Genomic DNA, 18,521 nt, shown 5'->3' with positions numbered 1-18,521 from the left:
GTGATTGGCTTGGATCTTATATCTGGCCTCACACCAAGGAAGTGTGGACGGGAAAGTATACGCTTGGTTGGCAACAAGGATAAGTTCTCTTATGGGAAAAGTAACGCACCTCTGCAGAGTGTATCAAATTGTGGCTTGTCACTCCCTGTTCCGGAAGGGAACTACGAACGCGACACGAAAGGAACTCCATGAAGTTCTGGTCAACTGTGAAGACCGACGGGCATAGTTTTCAGAATAAAATAAACCTTTTGAAGAAATGTTTACGAAAACTTGCATTGGCCTATGACTTTACGGTCTATGGCTGTAGCTAGTGCATGATACACCTATTTCCTATAATGAACTTGTTGAGTACGCTCGTACTCATCCCTCTTTGAATCCCGTGCTTAGTTATGGAGGCACCGGAGGAGAAACTACCGTGGAACTCGAGACAAAGGAGTCTACTGCAACAAGATAAAGAATCCAATCAAAGAAGTCAATGGAGTCAACTTCTGCATCAGCTAGAGTGGAAACCTAGACTAGTAATAGAAGGGAACCTTTCCCTAATCCTAGCACCTAAGTAGCTAGAGTTCTATAGCAAGCCAAGCATCTCTAAAGCTAGAGTTAGCCATAAGTTAGATCACGAGTCGTTCTTTTGGAGATTTATTTGAAGTTTTACCTCACTGTAAAGTAGGAGTCTGTGTTAATCTTACTCAGAAACAGTTCGTGTATCCTTCGATAGACATGCCTTGGACTCGCATATGTTTCTGTTGTACCACTCGAGAGATGTAATATGAGTGGAACGGTGTTTCACTTGTGTTATATCAACGACGTGTGTACTACACCATGCAGTGGTATCTTGTGTCACCGCAATTATCGAGGGGTCGACTTAGCAAGTCCGGTCTTCCAAACACTAATAATTTAAGTGAAAACAACGATTAAAGAGTAAGAGTCACAATTCATCCAATAAAGAGCAGAGTGCACGAAAGCATCAAAACATGAAAAGAAAGTGAAAAATGACCAAAGGGAACAAGCAATGTGAAGATATGTGATATGGCCTATCCACGAAAAATCGTGTGGTGATGTACAAAGAAATGAAACACTCTTATTCTCCATGTCACACTATTTATCCCTTGAATCACAAGAAAAGAATACTCATAAACAAGTCAACTAATCATAAAGCAACAGCTAGCTAGTATCTAATCTGAAGTAAGAAAAAGAGCTAATATTTGGACGTCGTCTCCGTCGACGGCGACCCATCATCAGGCGTAGTCATCTCCTGCGTCACTATCCTCCTGCTCCGGTTGATGGTGAGGAGGCAGAGGCATGCGTGCTCCTCCAGCTCCTCGAGCTGGCACCGCAGATCCTCCCCGCACTCCTCCTCCTCCCTCGCCACCTCTTGCAGCAGCAGCGGCGGCCGCTCGCCGCCGTCCGCACCTGCCGCCACCGCGATGCGCGCCATGTCGCGCCCGTGCTCCAGCTCGTCGTGCGCGCGACGCACCATGCGGCTCACAGTGTCCAGGTCGCGACCCAAGATGTACGCGCCCCGCGCCGCCGCGTCCACCGCTGCCTCCCCCGCGCGGGCATGTCGCCTCCGCCGTCCACGGTGGCAGCGGCGAGCCAACTTATTGATGGAGAATGACCGGCGCGCCGAGGGCCTGGTGGTGCTGGTGGCGCAGAAGGTGAGGACGGCGGCCGCGCCGACGCCGACGACGGCGTGCGCGGCAAGGACGACCGCGGCCACGACGGCCGCGGCAGACGCCCCGACAATGGCCGTGGCGGCCGCACACCGTGCGATCCGGGCAGCCCGGGCGAGCCTCCGCAGCCGGCGCCGCGTCGCCACGAGGCGCCTGGAGAGCGGGGCGCAGCGCGCATGCGCGTCGTTGAACCCGGTGAGTCGGCGTCCCGCCGGCGAGAGCGGATTGTCGCTGCCAATGTGCCGCGCCAGCGCGTCCCTTGCGGCTGCGGCACGATCATCTCCTTCGGCGGCGAGCCGGAGGAGGAGGCGCCGGAGCACGAGGTGGTGCCGCTGCGCGGCTCCGGCGGCAGCTAGCAGCGCGGAGCACGCCTCGCAGGCCTCCCTCGTGACGTCGAAGTACTCGAGCAGGAGGGCCTCCACCCGGCGTCGTCCGTGGCAGCGTCTACTCCGCCGGTGTCCGGGACGAGTGAGCGTCTCCGGGCTCGGCTCAAGCACAAAGTCGTTGAGCACGGCGTACGAGCACGACGACGGCTCCTCATTGGCTGGCACTTGATCGTCACTGAAGCTAGAGCTGAGCCTGGAGGACAGCTTGTAGGAGGAGAGATTGTGCTTTAGGCTGCGGTGGGCGTGCGACCAGAGGTCCAGGAAGGATCTCGACTTGAAGGCGCGCCCGTACTCCTCGTCGACGTCCTGCGCGCTGCGCTGCCGTGGCGGCCATGGCCGCACCGGCGAGATTGACGACGATGAGCCGTGACTCCCATCCATCATCGTGTCTGCTGCAATGCACAGCCGGATTCAGTAAGGAATTGAAGCAAAATAAGCTACATTTAGAGCATGATAACGCGTAGCAAGAAAGCAAGCAAGAAAGGAAAAGAGGAAGCGTCAAGAAATGGTGGTGAGACTTGTGGAGCATGCACGTACAGCTTGGTGTTGCTTGAGATGCAAGTGAAGGGCTACTAGTATTTGCAATTAATAGTGTTATATTAGTGTGCAGCATTAACAAGTTAAACCCACTCGGAAAACGCATTGATCAAGCAATTCAACCTTGCCTATCTGTGGCAATTATGGCTGTAAATGATGTGCTTCTTGATTAGCAATTGGTCACTAATTCAAAGTGACATGAGAATACCAGTTACTGAAAAGAAAGTTCTCTCAAGAAGAAAAACAGAGATCAGTTTTCTGTTGATACGAAATCTACTTATCACTTGCAGAAGTTTAATTTTCTGATGAAACGCTGATGTTGTCGAATCAGAGGTAGAATCATAACTTACTTGTGTCGATCCTGAACATGGATTTAGCCAACGAAGGGGATGAAGAAGGCTTCATTTCATGAATGGTTCCGCTTAGACAAATCTTCTCTATTTTACTATCTCAAGATTGCTGATGTGAGTGTTTGTGGAAATATTCTATGAAAATGCCTGTCCTCCCACGTATATATATAGAGAGAGAGGGATATCGATCATCTTTATCTATGATTGTCATGTAGTGGAAACGATGGACACATGAATAAAAGGAGGATTTTGGAGGTCTTGCAAGGCAAGGAACAGAAGGACTAGAAGCTAGCCAAGAATTAAGACAGAAATGGAAGTGCAGCTTCTTTGTTGGTTACACACAAAAGGAAAGAAGTTAATGCCACGCGGCACAACGGATCAAGAAAGCACACACAACATTCCCTTCAGATCGACATGTGGTTGTGCCTATGCCAACTTGGCTGGTTATCATTGGACTTCTGTGGAGTAACATACTACTATATATGCATAGTTTTGGCAGGTCGAAGTATACGATATATTTTTGTTTGAGGTAAAAAAAAAGAGGTTATATATTACGTCGTCCGATTAGATAGAAGAGAGTGCCGACGTGTAGGCCAAAGGTGAGCCGCTAGTTTTTGTAGAAGGAAGTATATAGCGTGCACACTTGCATGAATGCCAATGAAGGTGTCAATCGATCGAAACATCGAGTAGATAGAGTACCGCTACCGGCCGACCGACCGACACCACAAGATTGTTGTTGCTACTACGGTCAAGTTAAGCTTGGCAGTTGGCACGATCATGTACTTCAGGTGTTTCCGCCCAGCTAGCTTGGCGGCCGGCTGTATACGTAGCTCAGCTCGTAGGTCCTCTTTGTTGTAAAGGTCATGTGGGATGTTGCCAAACGACGATGCAAATGGTTGAAACCAGTCCAGCTGGCTTAGACAATTCACCTAATTTCGACTCTAAGCTTCAGCACAGTTACTATTACCCACATGTGTTTTGGATCAGTATTACCTACAAAAGATATTTGTAAATACTACTCCTTTCTTCTTCTTTTTATTGAATCGAATTTAGTACAAAGTGTACTAATTAAATCCGAGTCAATTAAAAGAGACCGGAGGGAGTAGCTCTGTCTACGAAAGGATATTTCAAATTTATCTAAATTTAAATGTATCAAGATATATTTTAGTGTATAGATACATCTAAATTTAAATCTTTGATATGCTTTTATAGATGGAAGGAATAATATTAATCGCCGTCACTTACATAACCAAGGACGAGACAATAGCATTTGCAATTGCATGAATTCTTGGTGTCGACCATATGGCTAGCGGCGTGCCGATATGCTGCCCGTGTTGCCAGCGACCCGTGTTTGAAAGGATGTTTCTAATTTATTTAAATTTAAATGTATCGAGACATTTTTTGTGTATAGATATATCTAAATTTAAATTTTGAATCTCCAATATACTTTTATAGATGGAAGGAATAATATTGATCGCCCAAAAAATCTCCATCAATTACATAACCAAGGACGAGACAATAGCATTTGCAATTGCATGAATTCTTGGTGTCGACCAGATGGCTAGCGGCGTGCGGATATGCTGCTCATGCTGGCAGCGACCCATGTTTGAGCCCCCGCGCAGTTTCTTCTTAATACTTAAGATTGTGTATTTGTGTATGAGAGAATAGTTTGTTGTGACATAGTTCGATGGTGTGATGATGGTTAGGAGTGATCCATTGACAATGGGTCATGAAAACCCTTTATTCATCAACAGCCCACTCGCCATTGTTCATATAGGCATACAACTCAAGCATTGCTTTCATGGCCTTCACTTGAGGAGTACTTTTATGTAGTACACGGTAATAGTAGTAAGTAATTACTAGATCGACAACTTGAGTACTCTGGCAGTTGAGGATCCATCAGCTAGTACTAGCACCAAGTGCCCCCCGATATGGTGCGCAGGTTGCACTCCGCCGGCGTGACGAGCGTGGCGGCGAAGCCCCTCTGCACCTCCGTCGGGCAGCCGCGCAGGCCACCGAGTTGGCCCTCCACCACGCGTCCCCCCTCCGCGCGCACCCCGTCCATGAAGACGCGCAGCGCCTCGCACCGGCACCGCCCCGAGACTACCGCCAGCTCCCGGCAGCACCACTCCTTCACCAGCATGGGGAGGCCGAGCCCACGGCCGCAGGCCCGGTTCAGCACATAGGGGCGGCATGTAGCGAGCGGGTTGTGCGGGAAGGCCACCCCCGGCCGGCACTTGTAGTCCACGGCAGCGGAGACGGCGAGGACGGAGAGCAGAATGGAGCCGGAGAGGAGGAGTAAGTGGAAGTGATCATTGGGTGCCATTGGTTCAACTTCTTGGCCTAATATATGGACGAGAACAATATCTACGAGTCACAGCCAAGCGCAGATGTATATGGATCAACGGATGCAAGAGATAAGAGCGCAAAACGCGCAAGCAATATTCATTTCTTTCCCGTCGCCTCTAATTTGGACCTTCTTGCAACTGATTTTGGAAAGATCGGGCAAGCTCTGCTTTTGCTTGGACGCATCGCATGGAGTTTAATTTCCTTTCTGTCTCGTTCTGTAACGTATTTTCCTGACCAACAAGGGTGTTGTTTGTTATGTTGGGATTCACCCACACATCGATCATATCAAATTAGAGAAACATACGCGAACACAAAGTTTATCGCCAAGAGCGTATGTCACACCGTTATTTTTGTATTTTCTACTTCTCAATCTCAGGACGTTAATTACAAATTGTAGCCTCACGCGTATGTATATACGTACACGACAGACTCCAAAATAGATTAGTCCTAACAAGCTGCAGCCCAGTAAGGCAGCCCATGTAGTTTACAATTTCTGAAATCTCAATATTCATCACGTTAGCAGCTTGGGGACAGCCTTGTGGGACAAAGTTTAGTTCCATATTGTTTGTTGGGATGTAGTTGGAGTGGTATATAAGGCTGCTCTTCTAGCCCTTCCAAGTGAGCGAGAAGAGAAGGAGCCTTCGCGCACTCCTCCTCCTCCGCCGCCCGCCTCGCCTCGTCACGCATGCGCATCGCGTTTCGTGACTCGAGTTCGAGACACCTTCGAGAAAGCCTAAATTTTTGCTTGATGCACCAACTGAGTTGGGTACGTGTCGACCATGCATGTGCATGCTCGTCGCGTGGCCCTGGCTTCCTACGCATGGCAACGCGGTCGGATCGGCTCTCCTCCCAGGCTATTCCAGGAGACAGAACAGACCTGGACTCTCTATCTCAGAAGTCTCTAGTCCATCTCTCTCTCACGAAAAAGTTCCTTTTGTTGTGCTACTCTCTAGTCTTCCCCATCCCGGCGACTGCGTGCACAGCCGTCCGGGAAAGCAGGCCTCCGAAACCCCGTCCGTCGAGATCCTGCACCGGGAGGCGGGCGATAAGGTTTTTGGGGAGCGTCTCGGCGCGACTGCTCGCTGCTGTTCATGTTCTTCTTCACCGGTTCGACTACTTCCTCGAAAAATCCGACTACACCATGGACGACATCAACTTCCGGCCTGGTGGTGGTGCTGCTGCTGGTGCGACCTTCTCGGTCGCGATGTACGTGTTTTTCCTCTCCTACCTTGTACTGCTACTTGTTCTATATTCAGACTGATGCATGTGCTTAGTCTGATGTGTGTGATTAAATATTCTAGTGCATCTATAATATTGTTTTCGATAATTAAACTCACTCAAAAATTGCCTAATATTCTAACAGAACTGACTCTTAACTCACCACGTTACATGACGAACACTAAGTACTAGCTAATCAATTAGTAGGGGACACTCAACCTGGCCTAAACTAACCAGACTCTAACACGGAGAACTAATACGAGATGGACTCCCTCTGTGACTCCAAGACATAGGCACGCTAGCCCCTTACCACTAGGAAACTCTTGAAAGTTTCTAGAACGATCCGACTAACATGATCAAGGAAAGATTATTGCTACGGAGAGGTACAAACCCAAGGTAATACCTACGGAGTCCATCCATTGATCTCAGCCTCTCATAATGTTGATGGATCGTAGGCATGTTCTTCCCTGGTTAGGAAGTATTATGAATTTATGATGGCTGAAGAAAATTCCATCTTCTACCTTTTTGTTTGCAGGATCCACAACTTAGCACTAAGAAGCGGTATGCACCTGTTTGTTGTACTGTAATTCAGGGAGCTTAATTTGAGGTGCTTTTAACACGTACGCCAACTGAAATCGTTGTGCGCAGGTCGGATGCAACCGAGGAGGAAAAGAGTGCTCGGTGCCACTACAGATCTGCTATTGTGGAAGGTGCCAGTTTCAATCTTGGAGATGATGTCTACGTCCAGGTAAACAACCGTCATCACCTAGCCACTTTCTCGATCGATTGCCATTATGTATTTTCCTTTTGCTAGAGCATTCATACATGCATGGTTTTAGTGTTCCCAGATGACTAGTGCAGCTTGTTATGCTAGTTCCTTTTTGTTTCTGGCATTGTTGGTGCACGCATGCATGTAAACCAGCAGGCTCATAGCTTATACTAATTCTGCACTGTACTGTACAATGCTTAATTCAGCGTATAGCTGTGCTAAATTGTGTAGGATAAAGATATGTGTGTAGATCAAGTTCTGAATGTGGTGAACCATCAAGCCCCTAGGCCTAGGCGTACACTAGGACTACATATTTCTCTGCTGGGTTCCTTTTTGCACAGCCCTTCTAGGTTACTCCACTAGATATTGTTCACTCATTAGAAACTTGCCCTCTGCTCTTATGCTCTTCATTTATAATAAGGTCCAGCTTTTGGAGGAGCTCCTCTGTGTTCCTCTGCAGACTCATTTTCTCTCTTCAGGTCAAATGTTAGATTTTACCGTCTTCTGTACTATTTAGCATTTTAAGAAATGCCCTGAATAGTTTGCACTGTTTTCATTTTTTTGTGTGCAGACCATTGAGAGTCTAAATATTTTAGTTTACTCTCCTGCATTTATCTTGTTGGTTTGCTCTATTTCAACCAACTGTGGTAATCATGTTATTGTTGTTTTGAGTGGCTGTAGGCTGCTCTTGGCGAGGATGATTACATTGGAAGGATTACTGAATTTTTCAAAGGAGTTGAACATGAATCATATTTCTGTTGCCGTTGGTTTTACCGTGTGGCTGATACGGTATGTGTCAAGCATGTTGTGTTCTTTTTCTAAATACACTTCAGCATGTGTCTAAGACCAACTTGCAGGTTATCACACCAAAGTTGTTGAAGGTTCCTGATCATGAACATGATCATGAGCGTGTTTTCCTTTCAGAGGAAAAGGATGATAACCTGATTGAGTCAATTATCTCGAAAGTAAATATTACTTATGTTGGCCCTAACGTAAGTGCTTCACTCATTCTTTCAAATTAATGAATGTGTACTACATACTACCTCTCATGTTTCTGCTGATTTTTACATGTTGCTTTACGGTGAAACCTCTACAGTTGACACAACAAGAAAAAGCTGAGCTTATATCAAATTCAGACTTGTATTATGACATGACGTATTCAGTGGCATATTCCACATTTGCCAATGTGCCACCGGGTAATCATATGTAGTTCTTATTTTTTTTATGTTGCCATAATCATACTTTTCTTTTTGTTGCATGTATGCAACTTATATTATAAAATAAAAATGCCATAGACTCGTATGGCCTGATCATAACTTTTTATTAAAACGGTACAATACAAAATGGTTTTGATACATCTGAAAGTATAATTGGCAAACTAAAAATTCATAAATGTTGATGATGACTTAATCTTTTGTAGAAAATGGTGGCCCAACAGGCAGCGAAACAACATCAGATATTTCTTGTGACAATGTTGACTCTCCTAGGGAAAAAACAATTGCTGACCTTCCAGTACCACCTGATGCACAAATGGAAACAGCGACACTGCTGGATTTATACTCTGGCTGTGGTGCCATGTCAACCGGGCTTTGCCTGGGTGCTCCATTGTCTGGCTTAAAATTGACTACAGTGAGTTTCCTACTTAGGAGGTATTAGGACTTCCATTGGCCTGAAATTATTGTAATTGACAATCTTACTATTGTTGTCTTGTGCAGAAATGGGCTGTAGACATGAACGAATATGCTTGTGACAGTCTAAAGCACAACCACCCACGCACACATGTACTAACTGCAATTGGCACTAAATTACATTCCTTGTTTTATCACCACACACAATAATTTGTATGATTTAATCTCTGTTATGTAGGTACGAAACGAGAAGGCCGAGAATTTTCTTAAACTCCTTCAGGAGTGGGATAGACTTTGTAAGTTATATGACGTCCATAATAGCACTTTTCTACCACGGATTTCGAATGATGATGAAGATGACGAAAATGGAGCAAATGAACCTCTTTCAGAGGATACTTTTGAGGTTGAGAAGCTTGTTGATATATGCTATGGTGATCCAAACAAAATTGAAAGAGACGGCTTGTGGTTTAAGGTAGTGCAGGCTCGATCGTTTAGAGCTCCTATTTTTGTAATTCTATTGGATTTCAGGCTTACTTTTATTCTTTATCATGTATGTTTAGTGATGTACTGTACTCATTAATTTAGATCATTTGTATGCCAAGTTTGGTTGAAGATATATATTATTTATATAGGTACGGTGGAAAGCATATGATTCCAGCCATGATACCTGGGAGCCCCTTGATGGCCTTAGGTCGGTATCTGCTTCATTACAATACTCTTTATTTTGTTTTGTCAATAATATCTTACCCTACTTAACATTTCAGAGATTCTCCACAATGTATTAAAGATTTTGTGGAGAGTGGATATAGGGAATCCATTTTACCCTTGCCTGTAAGTATATCCCTTCTTGTTCCTTTTGGGATCTTGTTCTTGTGCCACCTATTAATGTATTCCTAATTCCAAAGGGTCATGTGGATGTTATCTGTGGAGGTCCTCCGTGTCAAGGAATTAGCGGACTTAATAGACACAGGAAGCATAAAGATCCGCTGGCGGATGAAAAAATAAACAGATCCTTGTGTTTATGGACATTGTCAACTACCTGAGACCCAAATACGTTCTTATGGAGAATGTCGTAGACATTCTACAATTTGCAGATGGCTTTCTTGGGCGTTATGCATTAAGTCATCTCGTCGCCATGGGTTACCAAGCTAGACTTGGGATTATGGTTGCAGGATGTTATGGGCTACCACAATTTAGGATGCGAGCTTTTCTCTGGGGAGCTCTTCCTTCAATGGTATCTCTTTTTTCTATGCTCAATTTTACTTGTGAGACCATTGCTAAGAATGTTTATCTGGTAATGTAGGTACTTCCAATGTTTCCTCTTCCCACCCATGTTGCCACTAAACGAGGACAAAACGTGCCAAATAAATTCTCGGTACGAGAATACATCTAATACATGCTATTATTGTTGTTGTTATTATTATTATTATTATTATTATTATTATTATTATTATTATTATTATGTCTTGCTAACACTAGTAGAAATATGGCCTTTTGCACCGGTTGGTAATGGCCATATGCACCGGATGGCCAACCGGTGCAAACCATCCGGTGCAAAAGGCCCCCGTCTTTTGCACCGGTTCGCTTACGAACCGGTGCTAAAGGGGTCTCCACGTGGCCGGCTGTGGGGCGCTGGGCGGGGGAGCTTTTGCACCGGTTCGTAATACGAACCGGTGCTAAAGGGTCTGCCGCGGCAGAAAAATGTCCCAAAACGCTGCCGCGGCAGAAAAACACATTTTTTTGAATTATTTTCTACTCCCTTTTTTTTTTCTTTTTTTGAATTTCTAATATTTTAGTTATTTCACAAGGTTAGTCTCTAACTACCCTTATCTCTAATCCAATTACTTACTCATGCTCAAACTTCCCGCTCGGTCACCCATCCTCCCACTACTCTAGCACTAGCACGCTTAACTTCCAAGTTCCTTTCCATCCCGCATCCAAGTGCTTGGCATGTATGTGATAGTAGTATCATATCAATCCTATTAACATGTCGATCGATGTCATATTTCTTTATTGTAAGAATTTCAAATAATTATTTTAATAAACCAAAGTAATGTTGTAATAATAATCTTGAATAAATAAATAAACATTAACTTTATAATTTGTATTATTTTTAATTATTTTCAATTTTTTAATTTTTTTTTGCCAAACCTAAAACCTAAAAATTTGAAAATCTTATAATTTGCTAAAAGTAATAGAAATCTTTATGCAGGATGCAATTATTAATTTTAATTTTAAAAATAAAAAAATATGAAATCCTAAATTTCTGGAAAAAAACTAAAATCTTCCTGCTTTGATATTTTCATTTGGAATTTTCAAAATCTAAAAATTAGCTAACCGGGTAAACCCTGGTGAATTCGGATGTAATTTTTTCCCACGATGATTTTGATATATTATACGTTTTTTTTCGACGTCGTATGAAAAAGTTAATGCGGTTTTACCATTTTTCAAACATTTTTTGCAATAAATGTGAAAATTCAAATTTGTTAATTTTCCCTAATAGTAGGTTGCATAACATACATGAATCTCAAAAGATTTTATTTTTTGAATAATCTATCATTTTCTTTTCTATTTTACAGTGTTAAAAAAGGCGATCCACGGGGGGTGGAGGTGCGTGGGAGCGAGAAAAACCTTTTGCACCGGTTCGTGTTACGAACCGGTGCAAAAATAGACCTTTGCACCGGTTCGTAACACGAACCGGTGCAAAGAGTTTGTGGTCGACGCCAACCCTTTTGCACCGGTTCGTGTTACGAACCGGTGCAAAAGATCCCGCACGAACCGGTGCTAATGCCCCCTGGACGTGCAGACCGCACGAACCGGTGCTAATGACCCCTTTAGCACCGGTTCGTGCCAAATCCGGTGCAAAAGCACTTTCGAGGACAGGATAAAAGCCCTTGTTTCTACTAGTGTAAAATGATGTTCTGTTTTCAGCAATGTCTAGTTGCATGTGATGAAACGGAATCTAAGCTCTTGGAGAAAGCTCTTTTTCTTAAAGACGCGATAGATGATTTCACTACGGGAGAGATGGAGTATGCCGACGGCCGCTAGCCGTCGGCACAGCCCAGAAGGCCGTCGGCACAGGCTGTGCCGACGGTGACCGTCGGCATAGCAGCGTCGGCATAGTTCTGGTCGGGGACTGCCCGATCACCGTCGGCACAGACTGGCCGTCGGCATAGATTGTTGTGCCGACGGTAAAACCGTCGGCATAGTATTTCAATTTTTACAAATTTATTTTCGAAAAAATATTTAAAAAAAATTTGAAATTTTTTTTTATTTTTTTTTTCACTTTTCTTCTTCTACTTTTTTACTTGTTAATCTTTCACAATCACACTTAGTACACTTAATCTTAGGTCAAATTGCACTTATGGTCACACTTCCCAGTTGGTCACCCATCCTCACACTACTCCCACCCCGGCACGCTTAACTTCTTGGTTCTCTTCGGATGAGCTTCCCTGAAAGAAATGAAACCTTGATGTTAATATTACCATATCTATCATATTAACCCTTTGACCGTGATGTCACACCTCTATATTTTTAAATTCTAAACAATTATTTAAGTAAACAACAATGAATATATATAAATAATAATAATATAGAATTTGAAAAACAATTAAATGATTTTATTTTTTTGTTTTTTATTTAATAAGGAATAATTAATATCAGTAAATACGAATTTGGCAAATAATATGTCTAAATTGATCAGAAAAATGAGAGGAATACAAATATGACATCCATATCATCTTTTGAACCTACAAAGTTAACTTACCCAAAAATCATGAGCATTAGATCAAGTAACTCTAGTTTAAATTTGACTGACTTTATCGAAAATGAGGTGGGAAACGGCCTTGGCATGGCATAGTTTGCCGAAACAAGGTCATATTTGGCACGTGTGTGGGCCCTAGGATGGGAAGTAAGACCCCGGACGCGCATTTCAAATCTGATCCACGGTCGGCCATCTTTTCATTTTTAGCGTGCCCAAACGGTTTTTATTTGTGAAGCAGCTACATGGGGCGCATTTTAGTATGAAGTGAAACCTCCGTGCGATGATAGTAGACCACCTACGCACCACCTATCACATGATATGTGCACGCGTTAGCTTTTTGGGAACCCATGCGGCTTCCGGCGGTGTCCCGCCGTATCCGCTGGAAACTGACCGGATTTGAACTAGGGGTCAACTATCCGTCGCTCCAGAAATTCCGGAAAAATTGTTTTTAGTTCAACGACGCATCATTATATATGCTATTTTTTGTCCGTTTAGTTTGTTCGCGAATGGGTGCACCCGCACGCCCGGTACGGCGATACCGCATGTCTCGGGGGTCCTGTTTTGGCCAGATGGCAATTTGAACGAAGTCAAAAAATCCCACAGAGTCGCGTGGCGTCATTTTATATGTCATAGTAACTATTCCGTTTGTTAAAACTGGGATATGGCAATTATTTTGAAAACCCCTTCACGAAAAGGGCTATCACGTCCGGAGTTCTATGGATTTCAAGGGAAATGAGGTGGGAAACGGCCTCGGCATGGCATAGTTTACCGAAACGAGATAATATTTGGCACGTGTGTGGGCCCTAGGATGGGAAGTAACACCCGGACGCGCATTTCTAATCCGATCCACGGTCGGCCATCTTTTCATTTTTAGCGTGCCCAAAAGGTTTTTATTTGTGAAGCAGCTACATGGGACGCATTTTAGTATGAAGTGAAACCTCCGTGCGATGATAGTAGACCACCTACGCACCACCTATTAGATGACATGTGCACGCGTTAGCTTTTTGGGAACCTATGCGGCTTCCGGCGGTGTCCCGCCGTATCCGCTGAAAACTGACCGGATTTGAACTAGGGGTCAACTATCCGTCGCTCCAGAAATTCCGGAAAAATTGTTTTTAGTTCAACGACGCATCATTATATGTGCTAATTTTTGTTCGTTTAGTTTGTTCGCGAATGGGTGCACCCGCACACCCGGTACGGCGATACCGCATGTCCCGGGGGCCCTGTTTTGGCCAGATGGTTTTTTGAACGAAGTCAAAAAATCCCATGGAGCCAGGTGGCGTCATTTTATATGTCATAGTACCTATTCTGTTTGTCAAAACTGGGATACGGAAATTATTTTTAAAAACTCTTCATGAAAAGGGCTATCACGCCCGGAGTTCTATGGATTTGAGGTGAAATGAGGTGGGAAATGGCCTCGGTATGGCATAGTTTGCCGAAACGAGATCATATTTGGCACGTGTGTGGGCCCTAGGATGGGAAGCAAGACCCCGGACGCGGATTTCTAATCCGACCTACGGACGACCATCTTTTCATTTTTAGCGTGCCCAAACGGTTTTTATTTGTGAAGCAGCTACATGGGGCGTATTTTAGTATGACATAAAACCTCCATGCGATGATAGTAGACCACCTACGCACCACCTATCACAAGACATGTGGACTCGTTAGCATTTTGGGAACCCATGCGGCCTCCGGCGGTGTCCCGTCGAATCCGCTGGAAACTGACCAGATTTGAACTAGGGTGAACTATCCGTCGCTCCAGAAGTTCCGGAAAAATTGTTTTAAGTTTTACGACGCATCATTATATGTGCTAATTTTTGTCCGTTTAGTTTGTTCGTGAATGGGTGCACCCGCACGCCCGGTACGGCGATACTGCATGTCCCGGGGGTCCTGTTTTGGCTAGATGACAATTTGAACGAAGTCCAAAAATCCCACGGAGCCGCGTGACATTATTTTATATGTCATAGTAACTATTCCGTTTGTTAAAACTGGGATACGACAATTATTCTGAAAAACCCTTCACGAAGAGGGCTATCACGTCCGGAGTTCTATGGATTTTAGGGGAAATGAGGTGGGAAACGGCCTCCGCATGGCATAGTTTGACGAAACGAGATCATATTTGGCACGTGTGTGGACCCTAGGATGGGAAGCAAGTCCCCGGACGCGGATTTCTAATCCGACCCACGAGCGACAATTTTTTCATTTTGGCGTGTGTGAAAGCCATGAAACCTCGAACATTATAGCTCATTTCTAAAAAAGATTTGTTTAGGTATTTGAAATATTCCATTTTTTATATTTTTCTATGATAGATCTTGTTTTTCTGCAAAATTTCATATATTATACTTATTTTTCTCAATTAGAATGATTTAGTTATGTTTTTTTGAAGACTGTCGCGCAGAAATAGGAAAAAGCTATGCCGACGGTATAACCGTCGGCACAGGTCTGTAGTAAAAAAAAATAAAAAAAATATTGTGCCGACGACCAGACTGGTCCTGTGCCGACGGCCAGAACTGTGCCGACGGTGACCGTCGGCACAACCGGCTTGTGCCGACGGCCATTTTAACGCCGACGGCCATCTTTGTCGCCGCGGTCCAGATGCTTCTGTGCCGACGGCCCCGATATTTGGCCGTCGGCACACACGGCGGCCGTCGGCACATCCGTGCTCTCCCGTAGTGTTTACCGGAGGTAGGCACTAACTATTTTCCTTGCATACTGGGTCATTTTTAAACTGCTGCCTGACAATTTGTGGTCTTCTTTCTCCCTATAAGTTATATTGTTTTTCTGCAGGTTGGAAACCATCAAACTAAAGATGTGATGGCATATAAAAGTAGGCCCAACACGGATTTACAATGCTATATCCGTCTCAACCGCAAAGGTAAACCCACATGTTGTGACCTGTTGAGTGACTACTTAATATGAACAAGTAGTTCTCTGTTTATGTAATGAGTTTTCTATTCATTTCTTGTATTCATAGCATATGCAGAGTCATGTTTTTCTTGTATTTTCAGCCATGTTAGTGGTTCAATGATGTCACCTTGCCATAGTTTTCATTAAATTTTTTTTGAGTTTGCGAGTGAATTCTTGATTAAGTCTCTATTGTGAGTTACTTTGTGACATGGTGAGTTACCTTTCTCTGTTATTCATTTAAGACATGGGGGACGACTCGCTTGGAGATGCCACTCCAAAGGAAGCTCAGCTATTTGATCATCAGCCGCTTGAATTGAATAAGGATGATTACGAAAGAGTGCAGCACATTCCCCAAAAAAAGGCAAGTTAATTAAGGTTGAACACGTCATTCTTTTTCTATACCATAACCTGTAATTTCTAAGCAATTATTGTATTCCAGGGGGCAAACTTCCGCAACTGGAAAGGTGTCCGGGTTGGAAAAAACAAAAGCGTTGAGTTTGATCCGAATATTCCTCGTGAATTTCTTTCGTCGGGGAAGCCTTTGGTAAACCTGTTGTGGTTTAACCAGTTGTAATAATGTGTATATTTCCCATATTGTAATCACCCTTGCTTCTCCTGTAGGTCCCTAATTATGCTATGACGTTCGTCAAGGGGAAGTCACTGAGGTAAGCGTACTGACTGAATGTGTTGTATTCTTAGTAGAACTCCTCCGTCAGTTATCCTTGCTGTCTTGCTTTGTAGACCATTTGGACGCCTGTGGTGGGATGAGACCGTGTCGACTGTTGTGACCATAGCCAAGCCTCACAGCAAAGTAAGATCTTGATAAAACTTCTGGTGCTTGTATGATTCTTTGACCTGCCAATATATTCTGTTTGACGGCGACTTTTGCATGCAGGCTATTTTGCATCCCAATCAGAACAGAGTTCTGACCGTTAGAGAAAACGCAAGGCTGCAGGGCTTCCCAGATTACTATAGGCTGTTTGGCCCCATAAAACAAAAGTGAGTTGATCTAATACAATATAAGAGACCATAACGAGCTTGGCTTCTGTAAGGACAGTAGCTCTGGACCTTCTTTGTTATGAGCTGACTTTTTTTGTTGCGCATGTTATTTTTTACATAGATATATCCAAGTTGGGAACGCCGTCGCTGTTCCTGTAGCCCGAGCCCTGGGGTATTCACTGGGACAGGCATACCAGCAGGGTGAATTCAGTGGAGAGCAGCGCCCCTTGTTCAAACTGCCTAGGAACTTCGTCCCTGTGGCCCAAGCAACAGCTACAAGATTGCATCAAGGATCTTCTGCAGGCGAAGTAGTGGAGGAAGAATAATTCTTTTGACCGACTGTTGATTTTCAGCAATATGCTTGCTGCCGAAACATTGTCATCTATTCTGGAACACCGAGTTGTCCAGCTCACGGAAGGGCTGAAACATGTTGCCAAGTTTATTTATTTTACCATTGCTACTATTCATTCAAATTTTAATATTGAAACGGAATGGGCGATCTTGTTTATTCTGATTACCGTACACCAGTGTTCATTTATGTTTCTGGTGCATTGCTAGCTGCTGCTAGATCCCTTCTTCGTGAGGCAGCTTTTATGACTGAGTGTGAATCTGAAACTCTTGCTTTTGGAATGCCTGTGCCTTCAATTCTCTGAATGTGCTTGAATTATCTGTTAGTCTGAATTCTCTGGTTGCTCTTGAATTGTGTACTACTGCTACTGAATATCTAATCTGTGAATTCTTTAGTGGGGAAATTTACATTTGTATAAAAATGACAGTCCTCATTACACTGGCCATTTTGTCTGACAGGTGGATGAGAGGCTGCAGGAGGTACCTTGGTCATAGACTTCCCGAGCAGAGTCCTGAGGCGGAACCTTGATCAGAGTATCAGACGATGCGTTGGGCATCAGAGGCCAAGAGGCGGCCAGGGGCGTCGGCGCGGCGCACCGCGTTCTGCGTGGGGAGGCAGTGGCTTTGACGGAGCATCAGGACTCTGCTCGGGAAGGCAATGCTCGTGACAATGCGGGAAGCTAATCTTGCACCAAGAAGTAGGTCTAATTTGAAATTATCCTCATTTCTCTCTTTATTATTCTTTTATTTCATGTTGCAGTTTTTTTTTGTACTTGTTCATGAAAAGGGATTTAATTGGTTCATTTTATTTGTTAAACTAATCGGATCTATTCTTGTTCATCCAGATGTTTTTTTTTATATTCAAGGTACTCTCAAGAATAAATATTCAAGGTACTCTCAAGAATAAATATCCAAATCCCCTCCGACGCTCTCTCCGACCTCGACGCCCCGTTTGGCGAAGAGGAGATTTGGAACACCATCAAGCGCCTCCCTGCGCGGAAAGCCCTTGGCCCCGACGGCTTCACCGCCGAGTTTCTGCGGGCATGCTGGGGCACGGTGAAGGAGGACTTCGTCGAGGCTTTCGCGCAGCTCCACGCACTCCGTGGCCGTGGCTTTCACATGCTAAACCAAGCGTTGCTCACCCTGCTCCCCAAGAAGCCCGATGCCACCACCCTTGGCGACTACAGGCCCATCAGCTTGATCCACCTCGTGGCCAAGATCTTCGCCAAGATGCTGTCCCTGCGCCTCGCCCCGAAGTTGGACGACCTGGTGAGCAAGAACCAAAATGCCTTCATCCCGGGCGCAGCTGCACGACAACTTCGTTCTCGCTCGCCAATCTGCGCGGCTGCTCCACCAGCTCAAGGAGCCTAGGGTTCTGCTGAAGCTTGACCTCGCACGCGCCTTCGACTCCATCTCGTGGCCTTTCCTCTTCGAGGTGTTGCGTCGCTACGGGTTCGGCGACAGGTTCCTTGACTGGCTTGCCATCCTGCTCAGTTCCGCTAGCACCCGTGTGCTGATCAACGGGGAGCCCGGCCCACCTATATGGCATCGACGCGGATTGCGCCAGGGCGACCCTCTGTCCCCGCAGCTCTTC

The 18,521-nt window shown here is 44.8% G+C and overlaps 1 protein-coding gene and 2 pseudogenes across 1 annotated transcript; 1 reads left to right on the top strand and 2 right to left on the bottom strand.

Moving 5' to 3' along the window:
• Positions 1–1,076: 1,076 nt before the first annotated feature.
• On the bottom strand, positions 1,077–2,576 carry LOC127319180 (putative UPF0496 protein 2). The gene has a single exon (XM_051349394.2). It carries the CDS (start codon positions 2,441–2,443, stop codon positions 1,199–1,201), a length of 1,245 nt encoding a protein of 414 aa, XP_051205354.1. The 5' UTR covers positions 2,444–2,576; the 3' UTR covers positions 1,077–1,198.
• A 2,095-nt stretch (positions 2,577–4,671) lies between these two features.
• LOC127319202 (alpha-amylase/trypsin inhibitor-like) lies at positions 4,672–5,288 on the bottom strand (annotated as a pseudogene).
• A 1,577-nt stretch (positions 5,289–6,865) lies between these two features.
• On the top strand, positions 6,866–17,101 carry LOC127319151 (DNA (cytosine-5)-methyltransferase CMT1-like; annotated as a pseudogene).
• Positions 17,102–18,521: the final 1,420 nt, after the last annotated feature.

This window comes from Lolium perenne, chromosome 7 (genome assembly GCF_019359855.2).
Source record: "Lolium perenne isolate Kyuss_39 chromosome 7, Kyuss_2.0, whole genome shotgun sequence".
Taxonomy (NCBI): Eukaryota; Viridiplantae; Streptophyta; class Magnoliopsida; order Poales; family Poaceae; genus Lolium; species Lolium perenne.
This window is presented reverse-complemented; position numbering and strand designations above follow the sequence as displayed.

Bases quoted from the DNA above. Each gene is read 5' to 3' on its own strand.
- LOC127319180 (XM_051349394.2), bottom strand. From the start codon at position 2,443: ATGATGGATGGGAGTCACGGCTCATCGTCGTCAATCTCGCCGGTGCGG.